The sequence below is a fragment of the Lagenorhynchus albirostris genome, chromosome 6, assembly GCF_949774975.1.
Source record: "Lagenorhynchus albirostris chromosome 6, mLagAlb1.1, whole genome shotgun sequence".
NCBI lineage: Eukaryota > Metazoa > Chordata > Mammalia > Artiodactyla > Delphinidae > Lagenorhynchus > Lagenorhynchus albirostris.
The window spans coordinates 71,208,750-71,228,952 of record NC_083100.1 but is presented as its reverse complement, the minus strand read 5'-3'; the positions used below and the strand labels follow the sequence as shown (position 1 = coordinate 71,228,952).

The window sequence follows — 20,203 nt, the reverse complement described above, 5'->3', positions numbered from 1 at the left end:
TGTTCTGTCTAAAGGCATTTTTAATGGGAAGATAAAGTAGATAAAAACTTTCATTGTCCATTGTCCTGCACTATATATTATAGTTGTTTCAAAATAACCGCACAAGATATAAACATTCCTTATCAAGATAAATTTATCCAAAACAGAACATTCCATTTGCTTTAGGTATTGAAGATATTATAGACCTAGAGCAAAAAGTGTTAACATCAATTTACTTGGGGAGATGAACCCAAAGGAGCTTTGTATTTGCCTGTATTGCCTCCAGTGATATCGCTGTTTTTAGAATCAGCAATGTAAGATAATTGCTATCAGATAGCTGGACACACCATTAGAGAGAGAGAGAGATGAAATTAAAACCATGAAATTGTTTCTGTGGGCCTCTAGAAATGGAATTATCTCTCCTGTGGAAAAGAAACACAGAAAATTGGAGTCCTGTTTTGTGTTTGCCTACTGTGAAGAGGAGACACATAAATTACATTTATTGAGTACATATATTTAAAAGTTGATACTTTGGGGGTTTTTTTTCAGGTAGCTGTTTAAAATTTATGTTTTTCAGAAAAACTAACTGGACAGTATTTAAAAAGCCTTCTTGACTTTGTAACTTATTATGAGTAATAAGTATTTCCACGGAAATTGGCATGAACTGTCATACTACTCATGAACATTATTCCATTAGCTCTAACAACCGAGTTATGGAAATATCTAGATACAGCACCTATACTTTATCAAATGGGACCTGCGGGATCCTCCTGGTGGTAAAGAATAAAAGGCACTTCCTTGATGTTTCTAAGTAGCTATACAGTATAAGGAGTTTCACGAGACGCTTCAGAGTAGGGGAAATCCTCATTGCACTGAGAGACAAAGGTATGCTGTGAGGGCTATCTGGGTCCCAGATAATGGACAGAGGTCCCTTTGTCCCCAAAGCAGAACAGAAATAAGCTGTTGGGGACGTGGTGAGAGGAGTAGAGAAAGAGCATGACATTCTAACTCTCCCAGCTCAGAAGAAAGCCAACATCCCATCTTTTACACAGGAAAAGGAATAGCCCCTAAGTGTGCACATACCGTTTGCCACTTGGCCTTTGACCTTTCTGTTTCAAATTTGGCAACTTCTTTCCGATCATGAAATGACACCAGCAGCTTCCAAATGCACAGTAGGACGACTCCAATGAGAAGAATCGCCAGTGAAACCCCCAACATGATCATGGGAATATTCGGAGGTTTTGGACAGTCTGTGGAAGCAAAGAAAATTATATTAAGAAAGTGGTACAATTAATGTTCTGATGTAGTGAAAACACGTCTCATGAAATTTTCCAACCATACTTTTTCTCCTTTTGTAACACCTTTTGTTTTGCTGAATTAAAAAAAAAAAAAAAGAGTTACTTGTTGAAGGGTAGCCCTATTCATTCAAAGTAGAACAAAAGATAAAGTAAGAGTTTGGTTATTCAAAGCAAATGGATAGATACGTGAATGGCTGACTCAAAAAGAATTCGAATTCAAAACAGTGACAATTAACACCCATGGAATATTTAAAGGATCAATAAAAAGACTATAGTTTACTAAAGATGGTCTCTTCTGGGTATATGATAAAGCAGAAACGGAACGTGTTCACACAAACACACACACACACTTAACTTTTTCATGAATTTTCTTGAACCGTATAGGAGATTATACTCAATTTTGAGTATTCATTATACTCAATACTAATATTGAGATTATACTCAATATTAAATACAACCTACCCCTGGGAAATACACTACTTGGGCTTTTTAATATATAGACAGAAGACAATCATGGCTTTCAGTTTTATTTCAACTCTAATGCAGTGCCCTGGTGTCCTGGAAAATTCCTGGACTGGGTTCAGGAGAGATGGGTTCCATTCCCATCTGATGGACAGTAGCTGCCTGAAACCATCAAGTCCCTCCATCTCCCTGAGCCCCAGTGCCCTCATCTGTAAAACAAAGATGTGGGAGTTTAGTGTTTCCTTAACTTCCTGATAAATTTAAGCCCAGGTGCTCATGCTTATTAAACCCACCCCTGAAATTGCTGGACCGAACCCCTGAGATTCTGATTCGGTGGGTCTAGATGGAGCTGTAAATTTTTTATTATTAAAAGTATCCCAAGTGATTCTTATCTTCAGGGAAGTTTGAGGAATTAGGTGTTCTGTATAATCCTTTCTACTTGAACATTCTATGAAATGTTATTTTGACTCTATTGGTGATAGTAATATAATTTTGCAATTACTCAGTACCTTCTCTCATTGACAGCAGAATGACTAATAATACTTGCAATATGCCTGGGAGATGATACATTTCTTAATGAAACATTATAATTAAGCTCCCCCTTTGCTTTCATGGGAGAAAAAAATCCCACACAGAAATTATCATTAAATATCTGTTTCCCTCTGCAAGAAGTGAGGCAAATCCATGGTAACTTGGGAGGAAATGAATCATGCTCAGTTTATCCTAACTCTTATTGCTTTTAGATATTTAAAAAGGAGGGTTATACACACAGGACTAGTCATGCCGCTTTCAAGGTAAGATCTATAGCTGATCTGAATTTGAGCGGAATTAATGGCCCCCTAACAGCATGATGCCTGGCCTCACACACTTCTGTGCTTTGGCCAAAAAACCATTTAAGGAGATTATGCAGAAATAAGTAAAGGAGCTAATAAAATAGGTACTACAGTATGAAGATCTAAAGACTGTTTCTAGCATAGCAAATGAACCATGGCTGCTTCTAATAAGTTAGCAACACTCCTGCAAAGAAAGTGGCAGGCCTGTGTCAATGAGAATGTATACTGGCTACATCTTTGACTGAAATGTCTGGGGTGGGGCATAGGATGTTCCTGCTCGAAGCAAGATGAAGCTTGCTGAGACCCTGCAGTCAGAACATGAATTAGGAGAGCTCTCCAGTAGGAAATAAATGATGGAGAAACAGCCATGGCCTGGTGGAGATAATTATTTTAAGAACTTAGAGTCATTGGGAATTAAACATTTCTCAAGAAAGGATTTTGGCCCAAGCTCCAGAGCAGGTATTACACAACAGAAATTTCCACTTTCCATACTCTCTTTAGTATTTCTTGAGATGCTCAGACTAAAGACATTTGTAGGTGGGGCAAGATGCTTTCTCCATCACTGTGCTCCGTCCAGGGTTGCCTATTGAGTCTGGGTCAGCGCTGCGCCTAATTCTAAGGCGCTGAGTTTCTAATGCTGCCAATCTGGTTGCGCTACCACATGTGGCTATTGCTCAATAGTCACTAGAAATGTGACTTTTCAGAATTAGGTTTTGTGTTAAGTGTGAAATACACACAGATGTTGAAGACTTGATATGAAAAAAGTAAAATATCTCGTTAATAATTTTATATTGATTGTACACTGAAATAGCAATATTTTGGATGCAATGGATTAAAGAAAACATTATTAAAATTATTTTATGTTTTTTTAATGTGGTTACTAGAAAATTTAAAATTACAACGTGGTTTGCATAACATTTCTATGGGAGAGTGCTGATCTGACATGGGAGAGTGCTGATCTGACCTATTTGGGGGATTCAGATATTTATGATGCTTGTACAGCCAGTGAGAGGCAGTATAGCACAGTAGTTAAGAGCACGGGCTCTGGGCCAAACTGCCGGAGATCCCCAATCAGGGCTGGTACTTAATTGCTGCAGGACCTAGCAAATTATTAACTTCTCAATTTCCTTACCTGCAAAATGGAAATAATAGCAATACCTGCTTTATATGGTTGTTGAGGGTGTTAAATGAACCAATACATGTAAAACATATAGCATAACACCTGATATATGGTATTAGTAAGGGCTCAATAAATGAGAGCTGCTGTTATTATTATTATTATTATTATTACAACAAATGCACCCTTCTCGCTTTTCTATCCTCAAGACCTCAAGGGCTTGGAATCTCCAAGTTGGAAACTGTGGGTGTAACATCCACACCCATATCCCTGCTAGGAAGGCTCCCCAACTATCATTCACTGACTGTGGCTCTCAGGAATGTGGCTGAAATTTCCTCCAAAAGGAAAAAAGATGAGTGAAGCTCTCCCTATGTTCACACACACACTGATGGTGACCCTTCACTGGGTGTTTTTTTTTTTTTTCTATTTGTTTGAAGAATACTGGGCATCCTTAACCTTCAGATCCTCCTTTCTCATTTTGCCTCTTTTCTCTCCTTGCCTCCAACCGGCTACCCTGGGATCCTCTGGTCTTAAAGCTGTGAGAGGGGACTACAGATTCCTGGGGACGGGCTCTGTCCTCAGGGCCCCTGGAAGCTCCGGGCCTATCAAGGAGCTCGAACATTTACCAGGAAAGAAGCATCCTTGAAGCCGTCAGGTGACTCCTGTTAAACTTCTGGGAGGTCATTTTCCCCTCACTATTCCCTGCTACAAAAGCATAGGGAGAATAAAAAGCTTTAATAAAAAGATATCAGGGCATCTGAGGGCTCTCGGAAAGATGGCATGTTGATGTACCACTCATATTGTGTGGATGAATAAAGAAGAAAAACCCAACAGTTCAGTAATGAGCAAGCATTTATCAACCAAAATGTTTCACAAGAAAAAAAAATCAAAATGAAACCATCTAGATACAAAACCCCCTGTATTAAAAACAGAACTTACTCTGGAAGTTCATTTTTGTTTGGAACTTGCTTCTCCAATGGAATCAATATTATAAGGAATGGCTTTGATTTCAGGAGAATCAATAGTTTCAGGAGAATCAATATTATAAGGAACGGCTTTGATTTCAGTGGCTAAAGCCACTGCCATGGTCACAGACAGAAGATGGGGGTGTAGTTGAAGAATTTGACTTAATAAAATACATAATGAGGAGGCCGGTTTTCGTACTGTAAAGTATTTCTTCCTCGTACAGCAGGATTCACCTTAGATTTTCTTAACTAATGACCTCTACAACGCCCTTTACATATGCATTTCAAAGAAGTCAATTTACAGAAGCTTTTCAAGAGCAAGTCTCCTGGTGCACTCTGCCCACCTGAGTGGCAAGGTCACCATCATACACTTGTCTCTTGCATTGTGCCGACCCCTCCCTCCCTGACCCTCAGCACTGCAATGTGATACTTTTCTAATCGTGTTTGCTTGGTTAGTTCATAACGTCTTGAACTTACTTTTTGGTAATTTTGTCATTGCTTTTCACACTCTTAAGTGATGGCAGCTTGGTACTCTTGGTTTCAAATTCAGGACTTAATACTTTGTCAGCCCACCGATAAACCAGCACACACAACAGAACACATCTGTCTTCTAGCCTGCCCTTGCTGCTATGGTCTGGGCCGGAACTTAGGCCTCAAGCTTTTGAGGGAAGGAGGAGGAGGCTGCTGACAAGATCTGGAGAGGTCTGATTTAATGCAGCTGTCATTTCTGCCAGGAAGGTTTAGGGACACATCATTAACTGAAGACAGAAAAGGTGAGGCACCTGTGCGCATCTAAGAAGGCAGCCAGGGCTTTTAGGGCAGAGTCACTCAGAGGAGGTCTGGAAGCCAGCTGTATCAGAGGCGCCTGGAGAAGTGTTAAAATGCAGAGTCCTGGGCCACACATCCAGCCTGCTGACTCAGGAGGCTGGTGGTTTAACAAGCTCCCCCGGTGAAACTTACTAAAAGTTAAGAACTTCTCAACAAAAGTATCAATACCTTCCCCACTAATTTCTTTTCTACCTGCTACAAGTTTCTCTCTCCCCTTCACTGAAGATGAGATTTTTATGTGAGGGTTTCCTGAGTCCCAAGCTGACTCCATGAATTGGTAAGGAGAAAAACTCACAGAAGCAACTCACAGACTCTGACTTCCTTTACAGATCACTTCCTTCCTTCCTTGTCTGTTCACATCTTTCCGACTCAGCATTATCATTTAAAGACCCATTAGGTAGGTTATGAACTGGTACATATTTTACATGCATTATTTCATTTAATCATTGAATCAACCCTTAGAAGAAAGTACTGTTATTTTTCCCATTTTACAGATGAGGAAATAGAGACTCAGAGAGACAATTATCTTCCAGAATGTCAAGGAAGTAGTGGAGCAGGATTTGAGCCAAGGTTTGCCTGAGTCAAAGCTCATTCTCAGGCTTCCCTGGTGTCTGAGAGTCCGCCTGCCGATGCGGGGGACACGGGTTTGTGTCCTGGTCCGGGAAGATCCCCCATGCCGCGGAGCGGCTGGGCCCGTGAGCCATGGCCGCTGAGCCTGCGCGTCCGGAGTCTATGCTCCGCAACGGGAGAGGCCACAACAGTGAGAGGCCCGCGAACCGCAAAAAAAAAAAAGCTCGTTCTCTTAGACTGCTATGCTTCTCTTCCCTGTCAGTCTTTCCTAAAAACATACCTTTTGCTTTCATTGCATTTAATTGGTCCACCTTTCTACAATTCATCAGCCAGCTTTCAGGGATTGGTACAAAAACACTTCTCTTGTTCTTTGGTCTTAATAAGAGGCGTTGGAACATATCAAACCTTTCAACAGGTATCTTTCAGTCACTGGGAAAGTAGAGGCACTCCATCAAAATTTGGAAATGTCTTTCCTGGCAAGCTACCCAGAGCAACTTTCTGGTTGTTTTCTCCTCTCCCATGTAACATCTCTTACCATTGGCAAGGGAAGGCATGTCACCCACCTTTCTCATTAATGCTGTGAATGATGGTTTTCCCTTCGTTATCTGTAGTTATTAGGAATGTAATAAGACATTCATTTTCTCCTCGCAGAGAACAGGAAACAGAACTATCCTTTGAGAAATCTGTAGATAAAAGAGTCATTCATTAGGTTAAATGAGATTCCAAAAGAGATTTTTTTTAAAGCAAAGTAGCACTGAGTTTTATTATACAAATAGGAATTTTCAACATTACAGAATAGGAATAGAAAAGACATAGAATTTTCCCTATCCACTGAGGTTTTAGTTTCTACTCCTGTTCCAGAAGAACAGTTCCAGGTGTGGTCAGTCAGGACTGACCATCGAATGCACCCATCAAAATGATGGTGGGAGGATTTCAGTAGAATGAAGTACTTCAAGGCAGGTACCCTTAGCTGTCTTGGGAATAGGATGGCTCTGATTATGGTAATGAGGAAGCTATACGTTCTCCTTGGCTGACAGCATCTGGGAGGAAGCTGAGATTATATTTCAGAAAGGGACTACACAGTCCAAACTGATAGTGGTATTTCTAAAGGGGTCTTTCCCGCAATGGCATAGTCAAGATTGTTGGCCACATATTGTCAAAACAGTAAATATAAATTAATATGAGGAAATGGAAAGTGAAGTGTTATGTAGCTCAGGGACCACCAGGATAAAGGTAAATCCCAGAATAAAAGGAGACCAGGATGACAGTGGGCCTACCACTCAGTATAGCCCTTTTCTCAATTAAAAAAAATTCAGTTTTCCTCAAATCTTTTCCAAGTAGAAGAAAAATGTTGAGCTTAGTCAAGAAGCAGAAAATGAATGTCATGACCGAAATTGATAATATAGTAAAATGGTCAGTCTAAGATGCGAATACTATTTATGAGCCATTTTAGTGATCTGGTACCTATGCCAAAATTACGTAGGAGTTTTCTAATTAAAAAAACAAAAAACTTGCTTAAAGTTCTCTTATCTTCTAAGTTAGAGACTTTTTTAATGATACTGTTACAAACACTTTTTTTCAGAAACCAGTAAATAGAATGACCTTTTGCTCTCATCCTAAAATTTTAAGACATATGATCCAAAATTAGTATATTATGACACAGTGGGTCAGAATACAAAACTGGGACTGTCCCAGATAATCTTGGACATAGTCTTGTTAGACCTATAACTTTTCTCATTAGCTTCAACATAAAAAGATTTTAATAAAACAGAATCTACATGTGTTCCTCTGATTCTAACAAAGAAAAATTAAGTAATAGTCTATTTTTTGGTTCAACAATGCTATCGCCATAGCAAGATAGAAAATTAAGTTGTTTTTGCATTTAATTTATAAGTTAAACATCTCATGCCAGAGTCTGTAAGAAGCATGCCTGTATTATCTATCACAACAGGGATTAGTAAAACATTTGGCATTATTAATAAGATTTCAGAGGATAAATTTAAGTGAACAAACTGTCTTTGAATCCATTAGAAGCATCTATTTACATAGGAATATTAAGAAATCTAATTACAAATTATTCTCATCTGGTCCTAAATGTTTACCATCATCTAAATCACCTCAGAGTTCTGCAGTGATGGATTCCAGGGACCCACCCTGGCTCTTCTGAGTTGAGAAGTCCGTGGTTTGGACAGGAGTTTGCATTTTAGTGAATTGTTAACGGTATTTTTTTTTTTTTTTTTTTTGTTAACGGTATTTTTAATGAGGTGATTCTGATGAAGAGGTTTGGGCACCTCTGGGCAGCATTTGATTAGTGAAATTTGTGATATTTCATGTGTTTGACAGCAACAGAACTGTATATATAATTCATACTTTGGTCATTTTTAGATGACCTCCACCACACATTCTCCTACCAAACCACCCAGTTAGCAAGGATTCATGAAGTCTCCGGGAATATGCTTTTTTTTTTGTTTTGGAGTGTTCTTTTCCTTCCCTCCCCGTCTCTGCCGTGACAGTGGACACCCGCCCTGTTCCTCTCAAACTTACTTAATGGAACATTTTATTCTCAGGTAGAAAATATGCGGACAGCTCATAATACTCCTTTCAGTAATATTAATCCTGCTTTTTTATTTTCCCTTAAAGAGCTACACTGAAGCACAGGGAGGCTTAATTTACTTGGCCAGGATTTTTAAAGTTTTAATGGAACCGCTAATATGACCTTTGAGTCACGACTCCCTTCTTGCTTTAATTACTTCACCACTCCTTTGCATGACTGTTATGACTCTAGATTTAGCCTGTTTTGTAGTGTTTGGGTATTAAAATGCATTATTGAATGTGCAGTGAAAAGGTCCAGCTTGGGCTGGAGATTTGCATAATTAGCTGCTAAGGTTTTCTTTTGTTGGTTCATTAGAAATGGACCTTTCTTTTTTACCCACTTTTATGAGTGCTAGCAGTGCTGTTCTAGAATAATACGATGAAAATAAGATCTCAGGCAGTCCGTGAAATCATACTTAGAAAAGGAAGAAATGTGAGAATGGAGGTGAAAAGGCTGGGGTCTGGGAAGGTCCAGAAAAGATGTGGAAAATATAAACTGTCTGCACCATTGAATCAAGATAACCATGTGTTTAAGACCTCGCCTTTGGGGCTGAGGCAGTAGTTCTCAGAGAAAACAGTTTCCCAAGGGGGGGAAAAAAAAGAGTTCTGTGGTCAAATAAGTTTGAGAATCCCTCCTTACTCTAATTCCTCCCTTTGCTTCTCCTGCAAATTCACAATGCACATTTAATTTAATATACAAGACAACTCTCAGTCTTGCAAAGAAAACAAAAAGCTTAGCTTCCCATTTACAAAGTTTATATGACCATGGGTGCTTTTGTCCATTTAACACTTTCAGAACTAGTGTTCCATGGAACACACTTTGAGTAACAATGCTCTGAGTACATGAATACTGGGGTAAATTAAAAACTTCTACTTCAGTAAAATGGAGTGAATAAAGTTAAACCATATGTCCTTAGAAATACTCACACAAGTCACCATAGCACAGGTGAGGAATAATTTATTCAGATTATGAAGTTTATGGTTATCTTACTTTACTCTCCATGTCCTTATTAGGGGGAGAATGGGCTGATAAAAGACCCCATGGAAGAGCAAATATGTTGTGATAATTTCAAGATAATATGATCAATAACATAACTGGATGAGTAACTTGAAATAGGACTTATAAAAAGGCCCATTAGAAGAGTGATTTTTTTAATTCACAGGCTGACAAAGATAGTTTTTCTCTCGAATTCATCAAGATTAGTGCTTTAAATGGTACCGGTAATCCAATTATTATTTTTGATTTCTGAGCTAGAAATAGTTGTAGTCCCCTATTTTGAAGGTAATTTAGTCAATTATACAAGAAAAATAATGCAAAAATTTTAAATGCCACTTGAGAATCTTGTCTTCCTCTCAAATCCAAGCATTTATGATAACCTATACTCAGAAAACTGTGTATTTAAATATAGTAATTCCCTGTTCATGATTTACATGTTTCCAAGGTTTACTTCTTTTTTCCCCTCAGCACAGTAGATTTCTCACGCTGCTAGTCAATTCAGTTCTAGTCATTTGCAGGGCATTTTCTGCAATGTTTAGTCATTTCTTTAAAACACTTGGTAAATATCCCAACTGTGTGCTGTGAAATGAAGCCAGAAGGATACGCTGAGATTTTGTACTAGTTACTAATGTGGACAGGCTACAAATCCCACTTTACTCGGTGCTTTTATTGTATCTTACCTTCGGTATTAGTGTAAAGTACATACCGTCTTGTCCAATTTATGGTTATTCGGCATATTTATCTGAGGCACCAGAAAAGCACAGGCAAGGGGTTTCATGAGCACTAATCACGCCCCTCCACACAGGGTTATTTAACTGTGCACAGTCAGAAACCTCAATTTTAAAACAATGTTGGTACGTTTCAAAACAATATAAATATCACTAACTTATTTCACTTTGGAAATGGATTAATTTCTGTATTCTAGCTTTGTCTATTCAAGATACATATCCTAGAGTGTCATAAATGATCGTCTGTTATCCCACTCCTCCTGAGATGCACCGTGGCGGTGCCTCTGAGGCGTGCAGAACAACGTCCCTACCTGAGCAGCAGGGGTAAGGCAGGGAGTTTGTGATGATGGAAAAACAAATCCCCCCAGATGGTCCCTTTGGGAGAAGTCAGTCATCGGCTTTGTTTTAAAGTTCACAAATTATTTTTTAAATGCATTACCAGCTAAAATACAACCAATTTACAGATTTGAGATAACATCTTGCCATTAGAAAGAATCTGATTTTAAGTAAGTAACTTCAAAAATGGCAGGCGGAAGCAAGAGCAGAGTTTGCTTAGCAGTTAAAGGTAACAGGCCCTTCTCGTAGTTTGGGACCAAGGCAACAGGGAATTAAGGACGACCATGTAATGCCTATGTTTGGAAAGCTGGGAGTAAAAGCATATGCAGGGGAGGGCAGGAAAAATGGCCACTAACCAGAAAGTGCCTGGTGTCTGAGAGTTGCTGTCAGAAAACCCATATTATACCTTACTTTGTCCTATCGTGAAATAAGGTAATCGGACGATAGAGGATGATTTCAGGTTAGCAGGTTAACATTTAGCTATTTCTTCAATTTTCCACTCTTCTAATTCAAAAAAATATAGCATTCTGGAATTCTCTCCAATTGCATGTGTTAAGCAGAGATGAATTTGCAACAGAGCAAATAGCATAGCCGGGACTTTAAATTGTCTCCCAAACCATCAAGTCTTTAGCCTTCTGGAATGCATTTACTCTTAGAAATGAATGCAAGTGAATTAACACCCTAGTACAAATGAGGTCGAGCTACTGAAGAGCCCTCCACCGAATTTCTGCCTCTCCAAAACTGTGCAAAGGAAAGGAAAGCAATTTCAAACAAGTAGAACCTTCTTCTTCGTTGATGGTCGCACCAGCTAATTTGCATTTGTCAACACAGTCTTCTCCGGCCTGGCCATCTGCAGACAGGTAGCATTCAATGCAGCTCCTGTGAACATTATTCAACAGAGTTGATCAGTTTGTGTTGGTGGAAAATAGATACGCAGCTGGGATGTTGCTTTAATGCTGTTACTATGGTTCTGGCTATAGGAGTGTCTCAGAGAGGATATTGTGTTTCGTTACTTTCAGAAAGATGGTTGGGTGATGTCCAAGAGGAAACTCCTTTATTCTGAATTCCATTCAGTAATCAGTGTTCCATGAGCCAGCCTTGATAATAGCTACTATCCTCATTCATCTGTACTGATTGCTTCTGATTGGTTAGATTAAAATTTTTTTTCCCCCAACAACAAAAAACCCAATTATTTTGGTATTTGATTTAGCTATATTTTCATTAAACATTTTCCTGGGAAGGGTTTATGGTACTAGACAAAATGTGACTTTCTTAATAGAAATGGTCTGTGTTTTAACAAGAATTCCAAGAATTCTCATATGTCCTGAATGACTATTTTAAAGATTCACTTTTCTGTAACCCTTTTGAATGCGTCCAAGCCTTGATAGGGGTATTTTCAAAAGCTGAGGACTACAGCCTGGGTCCTCATTAATGCAGGTTTTTAAATAAAGGACTGCTACTTATAGAAAAGTGTATTTCCAAGAACATAGCCCAGGAATTAAGCTACTCTAATGATGTCTACACAGGAAAGTAAACTTAGACCCTGAATTAATCTCGTGCTGACAATCACTTTACAGATGGATAGTGTTTGGAGTAACCCGAAGCTGCAAGTTTTCTTACTGTGGGCACACATTATGCTGGCCCAGGAAAGGTGTGCTCCTCTAAGCGCTGGAAACATTCCCCACGCCCACCATGCCTCACCAAATCTCAGCTGAGACAGCACTTTCTTAGGCAAGCCTTCCCTGATCCTTATCAGTTAGTTCCCTTGTAGTGGAAGCTTCTGAATTCCTCTGCTGGAAGGGTTTAGGAGCAGCAATCTATGTGGAGTAGGGGTAGCAGTCTTACCTGGAAGTGGTCTTTGCACTGCAAGCACACTGCACGTATCTGGGTTATATATTTACTTGGAGTGGTTTTGCAGTGGGGCTGCTTGAGATTGCGAAAGCCCTTGAAGGCTCTACACCTTTGTGCATCCCGCTGATGGCTGCCCGAGCTAGTCTGGTAGCTTTATCTCCTGCCATATAGTTCCACTGCACCCTCTCTATCCCTTATTGTGACTGTTAGCCCAGATATCATTATAATTACTTTTTAAAATGTTCTGTCTTTCCCAGTAGATGCTCAGCAGCTGTGACAGCAGGAGCTGTAACTGTTTCAATATCACTGTATGTCTATGGCCTAACATGATTCCTGGCCTATAGTAAGTACTTAATACCTATTTGATAAATAAGTGCATGAAAGAATAAATAGAACGGTTTCACCTCAAAACTAACAAACACCAAGGGGATCACTCTACCCGATTTCTCAAATTCAAACTACTTGGACTATTAATTTCACGTCTTATAAACCAGATTTAAGATTGAATTATGTTTGACAAAGAAAACAAACTTCTGGTTACCAAAGGGGAAAGGGGAAGGGGAGTGATACATTAGGAAGTTGGAATTAACATACACACACTACTATATATAAAATAGAAAACAACAAGGATTTACCGTATAGCACATGGAACTATATTCAATATCTAGTAATAACCTATAATGGAAAAGAATCTGAAGCTGAACACCTAAAACTAACACAACATTGTAAATCAACTATGGTTAAATAAAAAAATTTTTCAAAGAAGATTGAATCATGTTTACAGAGAAGATAAAATAGAAAAATAATAGAAGAAATACCTTGAAATGACATTTTATATTAAATTCTATTCAAGTAAGCCTAACCTTGCACCCGTGCTTCTCTTGGCATATGTCCAGGCACAGTGACAGAGAAGTTCTGACACCTTGGATAGTGAGCAACCACTGAGTGAATATTGATATTGATTTTCTTACTTTGTTTACATTGGAAATGCACATGTCCCCATTTCAGGTACCAGAGTTAATGAAAGTATGAACTGCTTAAGCACGTTTGCTGTATAATATATTATACCTGCAATGTCCTAACACAGCCAATTTGGAGATTTGCTTCACTTAACCTGCAAATGTTGCCCCGCTTTCATTAAGAAGTTAGCTGCCAAGCAAAGAAACTTTTTTTTGTTTTTTTACTGGAAAATAAAAACAATGCGGTTGTTTTGTTGCTGTTGTTGTTCACATTGTATAAAAGAAAGTGTCAGTCACAATAGCTGTGTAGAATGACAACCAAAGAAAGGTGCCAAAGAGCATGAGTGGTAAAGAAGAGGGAAGGAATGGAAAGCCAAGATCGTCTTTCTGCCTCTTTGCCTTTATGAGTTTATAGATAGGAATGAATCAGTAAGGTCAGGCTATAAACGTCTAGATAAGAAAGAAGCTTGTCTGTTTCCCTTAAAAAAGTACTGAATGTGAGTGTCCTCAGTCTACTCCCAGGGCATTCCTGATGTGTGGTTGGTACTGTAAGGGAGAGACTGTCGATGTTATCAGCGTGGGACATCAGCTCAGCTTCCCGGCTAGGCTCTCTTGCAGAAATGTGACTTTGTGGTCCTGGATCATCAGCGCTGAGAGGCAAGGGAGAGGCTGACGTTCCAGGCTGACGATCGCAGGGGCCCTGCAGGTTTGTGTGTTTTAATGGAGGCTTGGAGACCAAAGCCAGCGAGAACAATCTGAGGTCTGAGTGTATAAAATGTCATTATAACTTTGATCACCATGAACCCTATGGACAGAAAGGACTGGTGAGCGTAGAGACATTACCATTTAGAGTTACAGGGATCGCCACAGGTGGGACAACGTTCGCAGGTGGGTCCCGAGGCTCCGGGGTTCGTGCAAACGCACTTGCCGCACACACAGCCCCCTCGCCCGCTGCAGAGCGCCCCGTCTTCGGAGATGCAGGGCTCCGTGCTGGTGGTGCAGTTACAGTACTCGCCCGTCCAGCCGCTCCTGCACACGCACTCGCCGCAGTCACAGTCGCCGTTATCTGCAAAACAAAGCCCCGGGTTTCTTAGGGCTAAAGCCACTTCCGGATCTTGGGGGCCATCTTTTCTCTTTGCCTTTGAACACCATCAAAAAGACAAGAAAAAAACGAGAAAAAAAGTGAGTGCGTGTGTGTGGGTGCTGGGGGGGGAGTAAGCGTAGATAGATTTTATGGAACGTATTTTGCGAACTGTGTATATTCATTGATCTGGTCTCTTAACTGAACCAACTTGATTGCCTGATGTTATATCCAACAGAATTTATAACCAGATGAAATAAGATAGTCCAGAGGCCTATAATAGCTACTTGGTGTGTGTGTGTGTGCAAGTACGTGTGTGTATATACAGTTGGCGCTTGAACAACGCATGGGTTGGGGCACTGACACACCCCGCCCCCGTCCCACTCTCCCCGCCCCCGCCCCACTCTCACCTCTCCCCCCAGGCCAAAATCTGAGGATAACTTTGGACTCCCTCAGCTCTTAACTACTAACAGCCTCCTGTTGACTGGAAGCCTCACTGATAAAGTAAACAGTTGATTAACACATATTTTGTATGTTATACATATCATATACTGTATACTTACAATAAAGTAAGCTAGAGAAAAGAAAATGTTATTAAGAAAATCATAAGGAAGAGAAAATACATTTACAGTACCGTACTGTATTTATCAATGCCGTAAATTCACAAGACGAATCATCTGGCAGTACCTACATCAATATTGTCTTATAACGCTGTAGATATTATACAACTTACCAACATTAGACATCAAAAATGAAAAGATAATGTGAAAAAGAAATTCATATTTATTTATAGGTATAGCTATTCATGCCTTGATAATGAAGAAGCAGCAATATGATTGCTTTATGGTAGCCTAGTATAATTGATATAATTGCTTCCCAGTAGCCTAGCCTATACACCAACGAATGAATTGTTAAAAGTGTTTATGGCGTACAGTATTCTAGACATATTCATATAGAAGCATGATTACATTTTCTAAAAAGCCACTTACTTGTAATGGTAGGCTGATATGCAGTTTGTCCAATTATGAGAAAGGCATACTGTACAGTAATATAATGCTTTGAAAGCAAAGTTATAAAACAGTAAGAAAACTAACACATTATTAATTTTATATTAAATATCACTCACCTTATGCCTATGTAAGAATAGGCTAGTATCTATATATACTGTATGCATTCATGACATAACTAAATATTTTTTTGATAATTCTGGCTATGCAGTTCATCTGTGAGTATGTTCAAATTGTTGCAAATCTCCAAAAATTTTTCCAATATATTTATTGAAAAAAAATTTGCACATAAGTGGACCCACGCACTTCAAACCCGTGTTGTTCAAGGGCCAACTGTGTGTGTGTGTGTGTGTGTGTGTGTATATATATATATATATATATATATATATACAGATGTAGTTTTTAAAATTTTTTGCTTTCAATTAAGATGCCATAGGATAGACATACAAGATAGACTTTAGTAACCCCACCTCTACATCACTCAAGCTGAGTAATCATGAAAGCCTCATCTATAAAGTAGAGGGAATAAAAGCTGCTTCCAATGGTTGTGGTCAGATGAGATAACGTGTAAATCTCCTAGCTTTGTATTCACCAACTAGATGTCCTACAGGCATACAGTGAGTGCCCAACAAATTCATTTATTTAACAAATTTTAATTGAGCATATATCATGTGCCAAAGATTGTTTTAGGCTTGAGGATACAAAATTAAATAAGACAAGGTGGCTGAGCTTATAGCTTAGTCTAGGAGACAGGCAAATAGATACTACTGCTAATAAGTACAACGTGTTAAGTGCCATACACACAGAGGAAGTTTCCAAATTAGACAAGAGATTTGGGGAAGTTTCCAGAGGAAGTGATGCTTGAGCTGAATTTGGAAGATAAGGATAGAAGAAGAGGGTTACGTGCATTATAAGCAGAGAAAAAAGCATAGGTAAATGACAGAAGTGTGTAATCACGTGACCTGCTTAATACCCATAGTAAAGTCACATGAATAAAGCCAAAGGTGTGTATGGGGTGTCCGTGAGGATAGGAGGAAAAGGTCAACAAAAATCAGAAATCACATCATGAAAAGCTTTATGGACTAAAGTAAGAGGTTTTATCCTGAAAGTTATGAAATTTTAAGTAAGGGAGAGACCTGAAGAGATAGATATGTGTCTAGAAATGTCCTGGCATCAGTAGAGAGAGTCAAACTAGACACCGAAAAGCAAGGAGGTTCTCCCAGCAATAGAGGCAAGAAGATATGAGGCCCTGAACAGTGTCCATGGGAATGCAGAGGAAAGGGTTCAGGTGAAATTCACTGCATGGGGTGCCCAGGGCGGTGGGGGAGGGGAAGAGAGAGGATGGAATCCTCCCCAGGTCACCCCCCTGGGCTGCTAGCTGGATGGAGCTGCTGTTAACTGCCCTGGAATGGAAGTAACTCATGCGGTGCCTTATCCCCAGTGCCTGGCACAGAGAGTGCTTAATTGTTAAATGAATAGATTGTTCTGAGGCAGAGAAGAAAGAGCAGCTTAGGATGGGGAAGACGATGAGTTCATTTTTGGTTCTGTTGAGTTTGAGGGACCCATGGGTGGTTGAATACGTATATATAGCCCTGAAGTTTGGGGTTTGGAATCCACCAGGGACAGATGGCAGTTGAAGCTGATGTGGATGAGATCATCTAGGGCAAGCAGATAGAGTGAGGAAATCCCTGGAGAGCATCAGCATTTAAGATGTAATCAGAGAAAGGGATCCTCACAGAAGAGGCTGAGAGACAAGAGCGGCTCCTGAAGAGCTCCTGAAGAACTGGCCACAGAGTACCGTCCGAACTACTGTAAAATGTTAAATAAAGTGTTTCAGGTAAATGGGCTCGTGTGCTCTTTCATAATATTTTTTGGGTGCCTGCCATGCCCAAGATCCTAAATTAGCTTTTGCTGTTCCAAACAAACAGCATTTACTTACAAATTTCATAACTGACACATTTCTTCAGAAAAGGAAAAGCATACCAGCCATCGCCTCCCAAGTTTTGCTCTTTGGCAACATTCCAAAGGCATGTGGGCATGGTGGCGGTGGTTGAGTACATAGTGGGTGAGTGCACAGGTGTAGAGCCAGACAGCACATGTTTGGGTCCTGGCTCTGGTACGGGCTGGGACAAGTTGGGAAAATTACTCAACCTTTCTATGCCTCAGTTTCCTCATGGGTAAGGAGGGGTTATTAATAGCACTACTTCATCAGATTGTTATGATGATTACCTGAGATAATATATAACAATGTTTAGAACAGTGCTTGGCCCATAAATAAGCAATATATAAGTTATTATCATTACTCCTAAACACTATCCAGTAAGAAGAATCTGATAGCAAAATTATCCATCAGTATTAAAACTCCTGTAATTATACTGAAAACCAAACAGATGTAAAAGAAATCACAAGTGAGGCAGGTTTCCATTTGTAGGAGACGCTGCCATGTTCATTGTAGAAAGAAGCATTCTGGGTTTTCTCTTGTAAACTTTGGTCTAGAAGGTCGTTACTTTTCTATCTTCATGACCTGGCCTTAAGAGACATGGAGTAGGAAATCACAGAACAAAGGGTAAACCACAAAGATTTTGAAGCTGGATTCTGACTTCTCCTGGTGTATATGTACCTGTATCTATATCTATATCTATATTTATATATCTACATCTGTATCTGTATCTGTATCATCTATATCTATATAGAGAGGGTAATATAGTAATTTGTACATATATATACTAAAAAGACTTACACTTCTCTAATGAAAGATGACTTGAAATTTATCTGGATCCATGACATTAAGACTGCATTTCATAACCTATTTAACTCATAATTGAACTAATTAATTCAAAGCTAAGAATAGTTAGTTTATTTAGGCCAAAACCATTCATTTAATTTTTATATGTAAGCTGTCCTCTAAAGTACAATTGCTTTTTGTTTCTTCCTCAGCAAGAGGGGAAACTTACTTTCATGATAGGGGGGTGATTTCCACATTGAAGTTTATTCTGAAAAATGTATACGGTATATAAATATTGTCAAATGAAATGTGCACTTCCAAAGGCTTTGAGAATGCCCAAGTGTATCACTGCATATAAGAATTCCTTGGCAGAAATTTTAGAAAACCCTTCCAAGAGCTCCTTTCAGAACTTAGAAACCCTCCCTTTCTGTGGGCCTTCCAGAACCATTAACCCAGTCACACATGTTGTTAATCGATATCCACAAACAGCCGATTATCTAAGGTACCTGTTCATACAACAATAACAACCACAACACAACTTCATAATGGCTTCATGTAGAGGCAAGATGATAACCAAAGATCAAGAAAAAATTATCAGGCTCTTTTGAGAGGGAGCTATCTTTCTGGAATGCCATTGACTGATAACTCAGTGCACAATGGCAGGAAGTTTTTTCTGTAGTGCTGTTCGCCTGTTAGAGTTTCCAGTCTCTTAGAATCAAAATTTAAATGACTAATGGAATTTGCGCAAGGGAAAAATCAATGGAGCCCTCTATCTTTGAGTGCTTACAGATGGATGGAAGAAGGTGCATGAAAAGAACATTGTGATAATGGCCCTTCAGAGAAGCAGCACATTGCAGAGTATGTTGGTTGTAAAATAAGTGAGATTTACATGAGAAATGAGCCTGTAGCATAGTCAGGCCTCTGTGACAAACAACAGCAACAATAGCTTGTGTGTTCACAAGGCCAGGATCAGTTTTATCCCTACACTAAGCACAATGCCAGGCACATAGTAGGTGCTCCATTGTTCTTCGTTGAATTTGAATGACTGTACTTTTGTTATACCTTTTAAAAGAGAAAGTTACTAATAATAGAGGAACATCCTTTGAGATGTTACTGAACATAAAAAAGCATTCGAGAAACAGTCATGGTTGAGGATGGGAAAGTACCCCAATGTATGAAGGAAATGGGCATTGGTGAAGTTTTCTGAGTCCAAATGAAAAAAAATTGTATTTTCTAAATAGAATTTCTTTAGCGATCACTGTATCTGATTCAAAGAGAGGCACTATTGTCAGACCATCTGAACTACAAATACACAGATCAGGTTGACTCTGAATCTATGTCTGTCTGCATGCGTGACACAAAATAAACTGAAACACCACCAAAAAATGGGAAGAACTGTGTTGTTGAACATAACCCATCGATTTACACAGCCTTAGACCTCTGACTTCAGATCTAAAGGGTGAAATACAGGTGGGGTCATAATTGCTGTTATACTGTATTTGATTACACTTTGGGGTTTTTTTTTTTTTTTTTTTGGAAAGGCAATTTCAAATGTCTTAAGCACATATTTTATTAAAGATTTCTATTAGAAATGCAATCTGGGGTTCTGCTGAATAGATTCTTTTCGAGACTTGGTGACGGCCTCTGGCTTCAGGCTGTGTTCTGTCTGCATTGTGTGAAAAGAAGACCAATGTGGGTTTGGAAACACACCCATTAGATAAGGAAAAACACCTTTGAATGAAAGGGGAGAGAAATGTGTCTCAATCTGGACAGACCCTAAACTTTGCACTCTTTGGTGGGGAAGAAAGGAGGCAGCCTCAGAGGAGTCTATTGGCAGCAACAGCAAAAGCCAAGAAATGAAACGGAGGCGCACTT

At 39.3% G+C, this 20,203-nt stretch overlaps 1 protein-coding gene across 5 annotated transcripts in view; it reads right to left on the bottom strand.

Moving 5' to 3' along the window:
- The window catches only part of ITGB6 (integrin subunit beta 6), a 143,665-nt gene that overhangs the window by 28,191 nt on the left and 95,271 nt on the right, over positions 1-20,203 (bottom strand). For 4 of the 5 annotated variants that reach the window (XM_060152799.1, XM_060152798.1, XM_060152800.1 and 1 more), the window contains 4 exons: positions 14,359-14,581; positions 11,487-11,584; positions 6,616-6,735; positions 1,063-1,229 (listed from right to left, as the gene is read on the bottom strand). In XM_060152799.1, the coding sequence (XP_060008782.1) occupies positions 1,063-1,229; positions 6,616-6,735; positions 11,487-11,584; positions 14,359-14,581 (608 nt within the window). Of the gene's footprint in view, positions 1-363; positions 402-1,062; positions 1,230-6,615; positions 6,736-11,486; positions 11,585-14,358; positions 14,582-20,203 lie in introns of those variants that run through there. The other variant, XM_060152801.1, reaches the window with a different exon arrangement.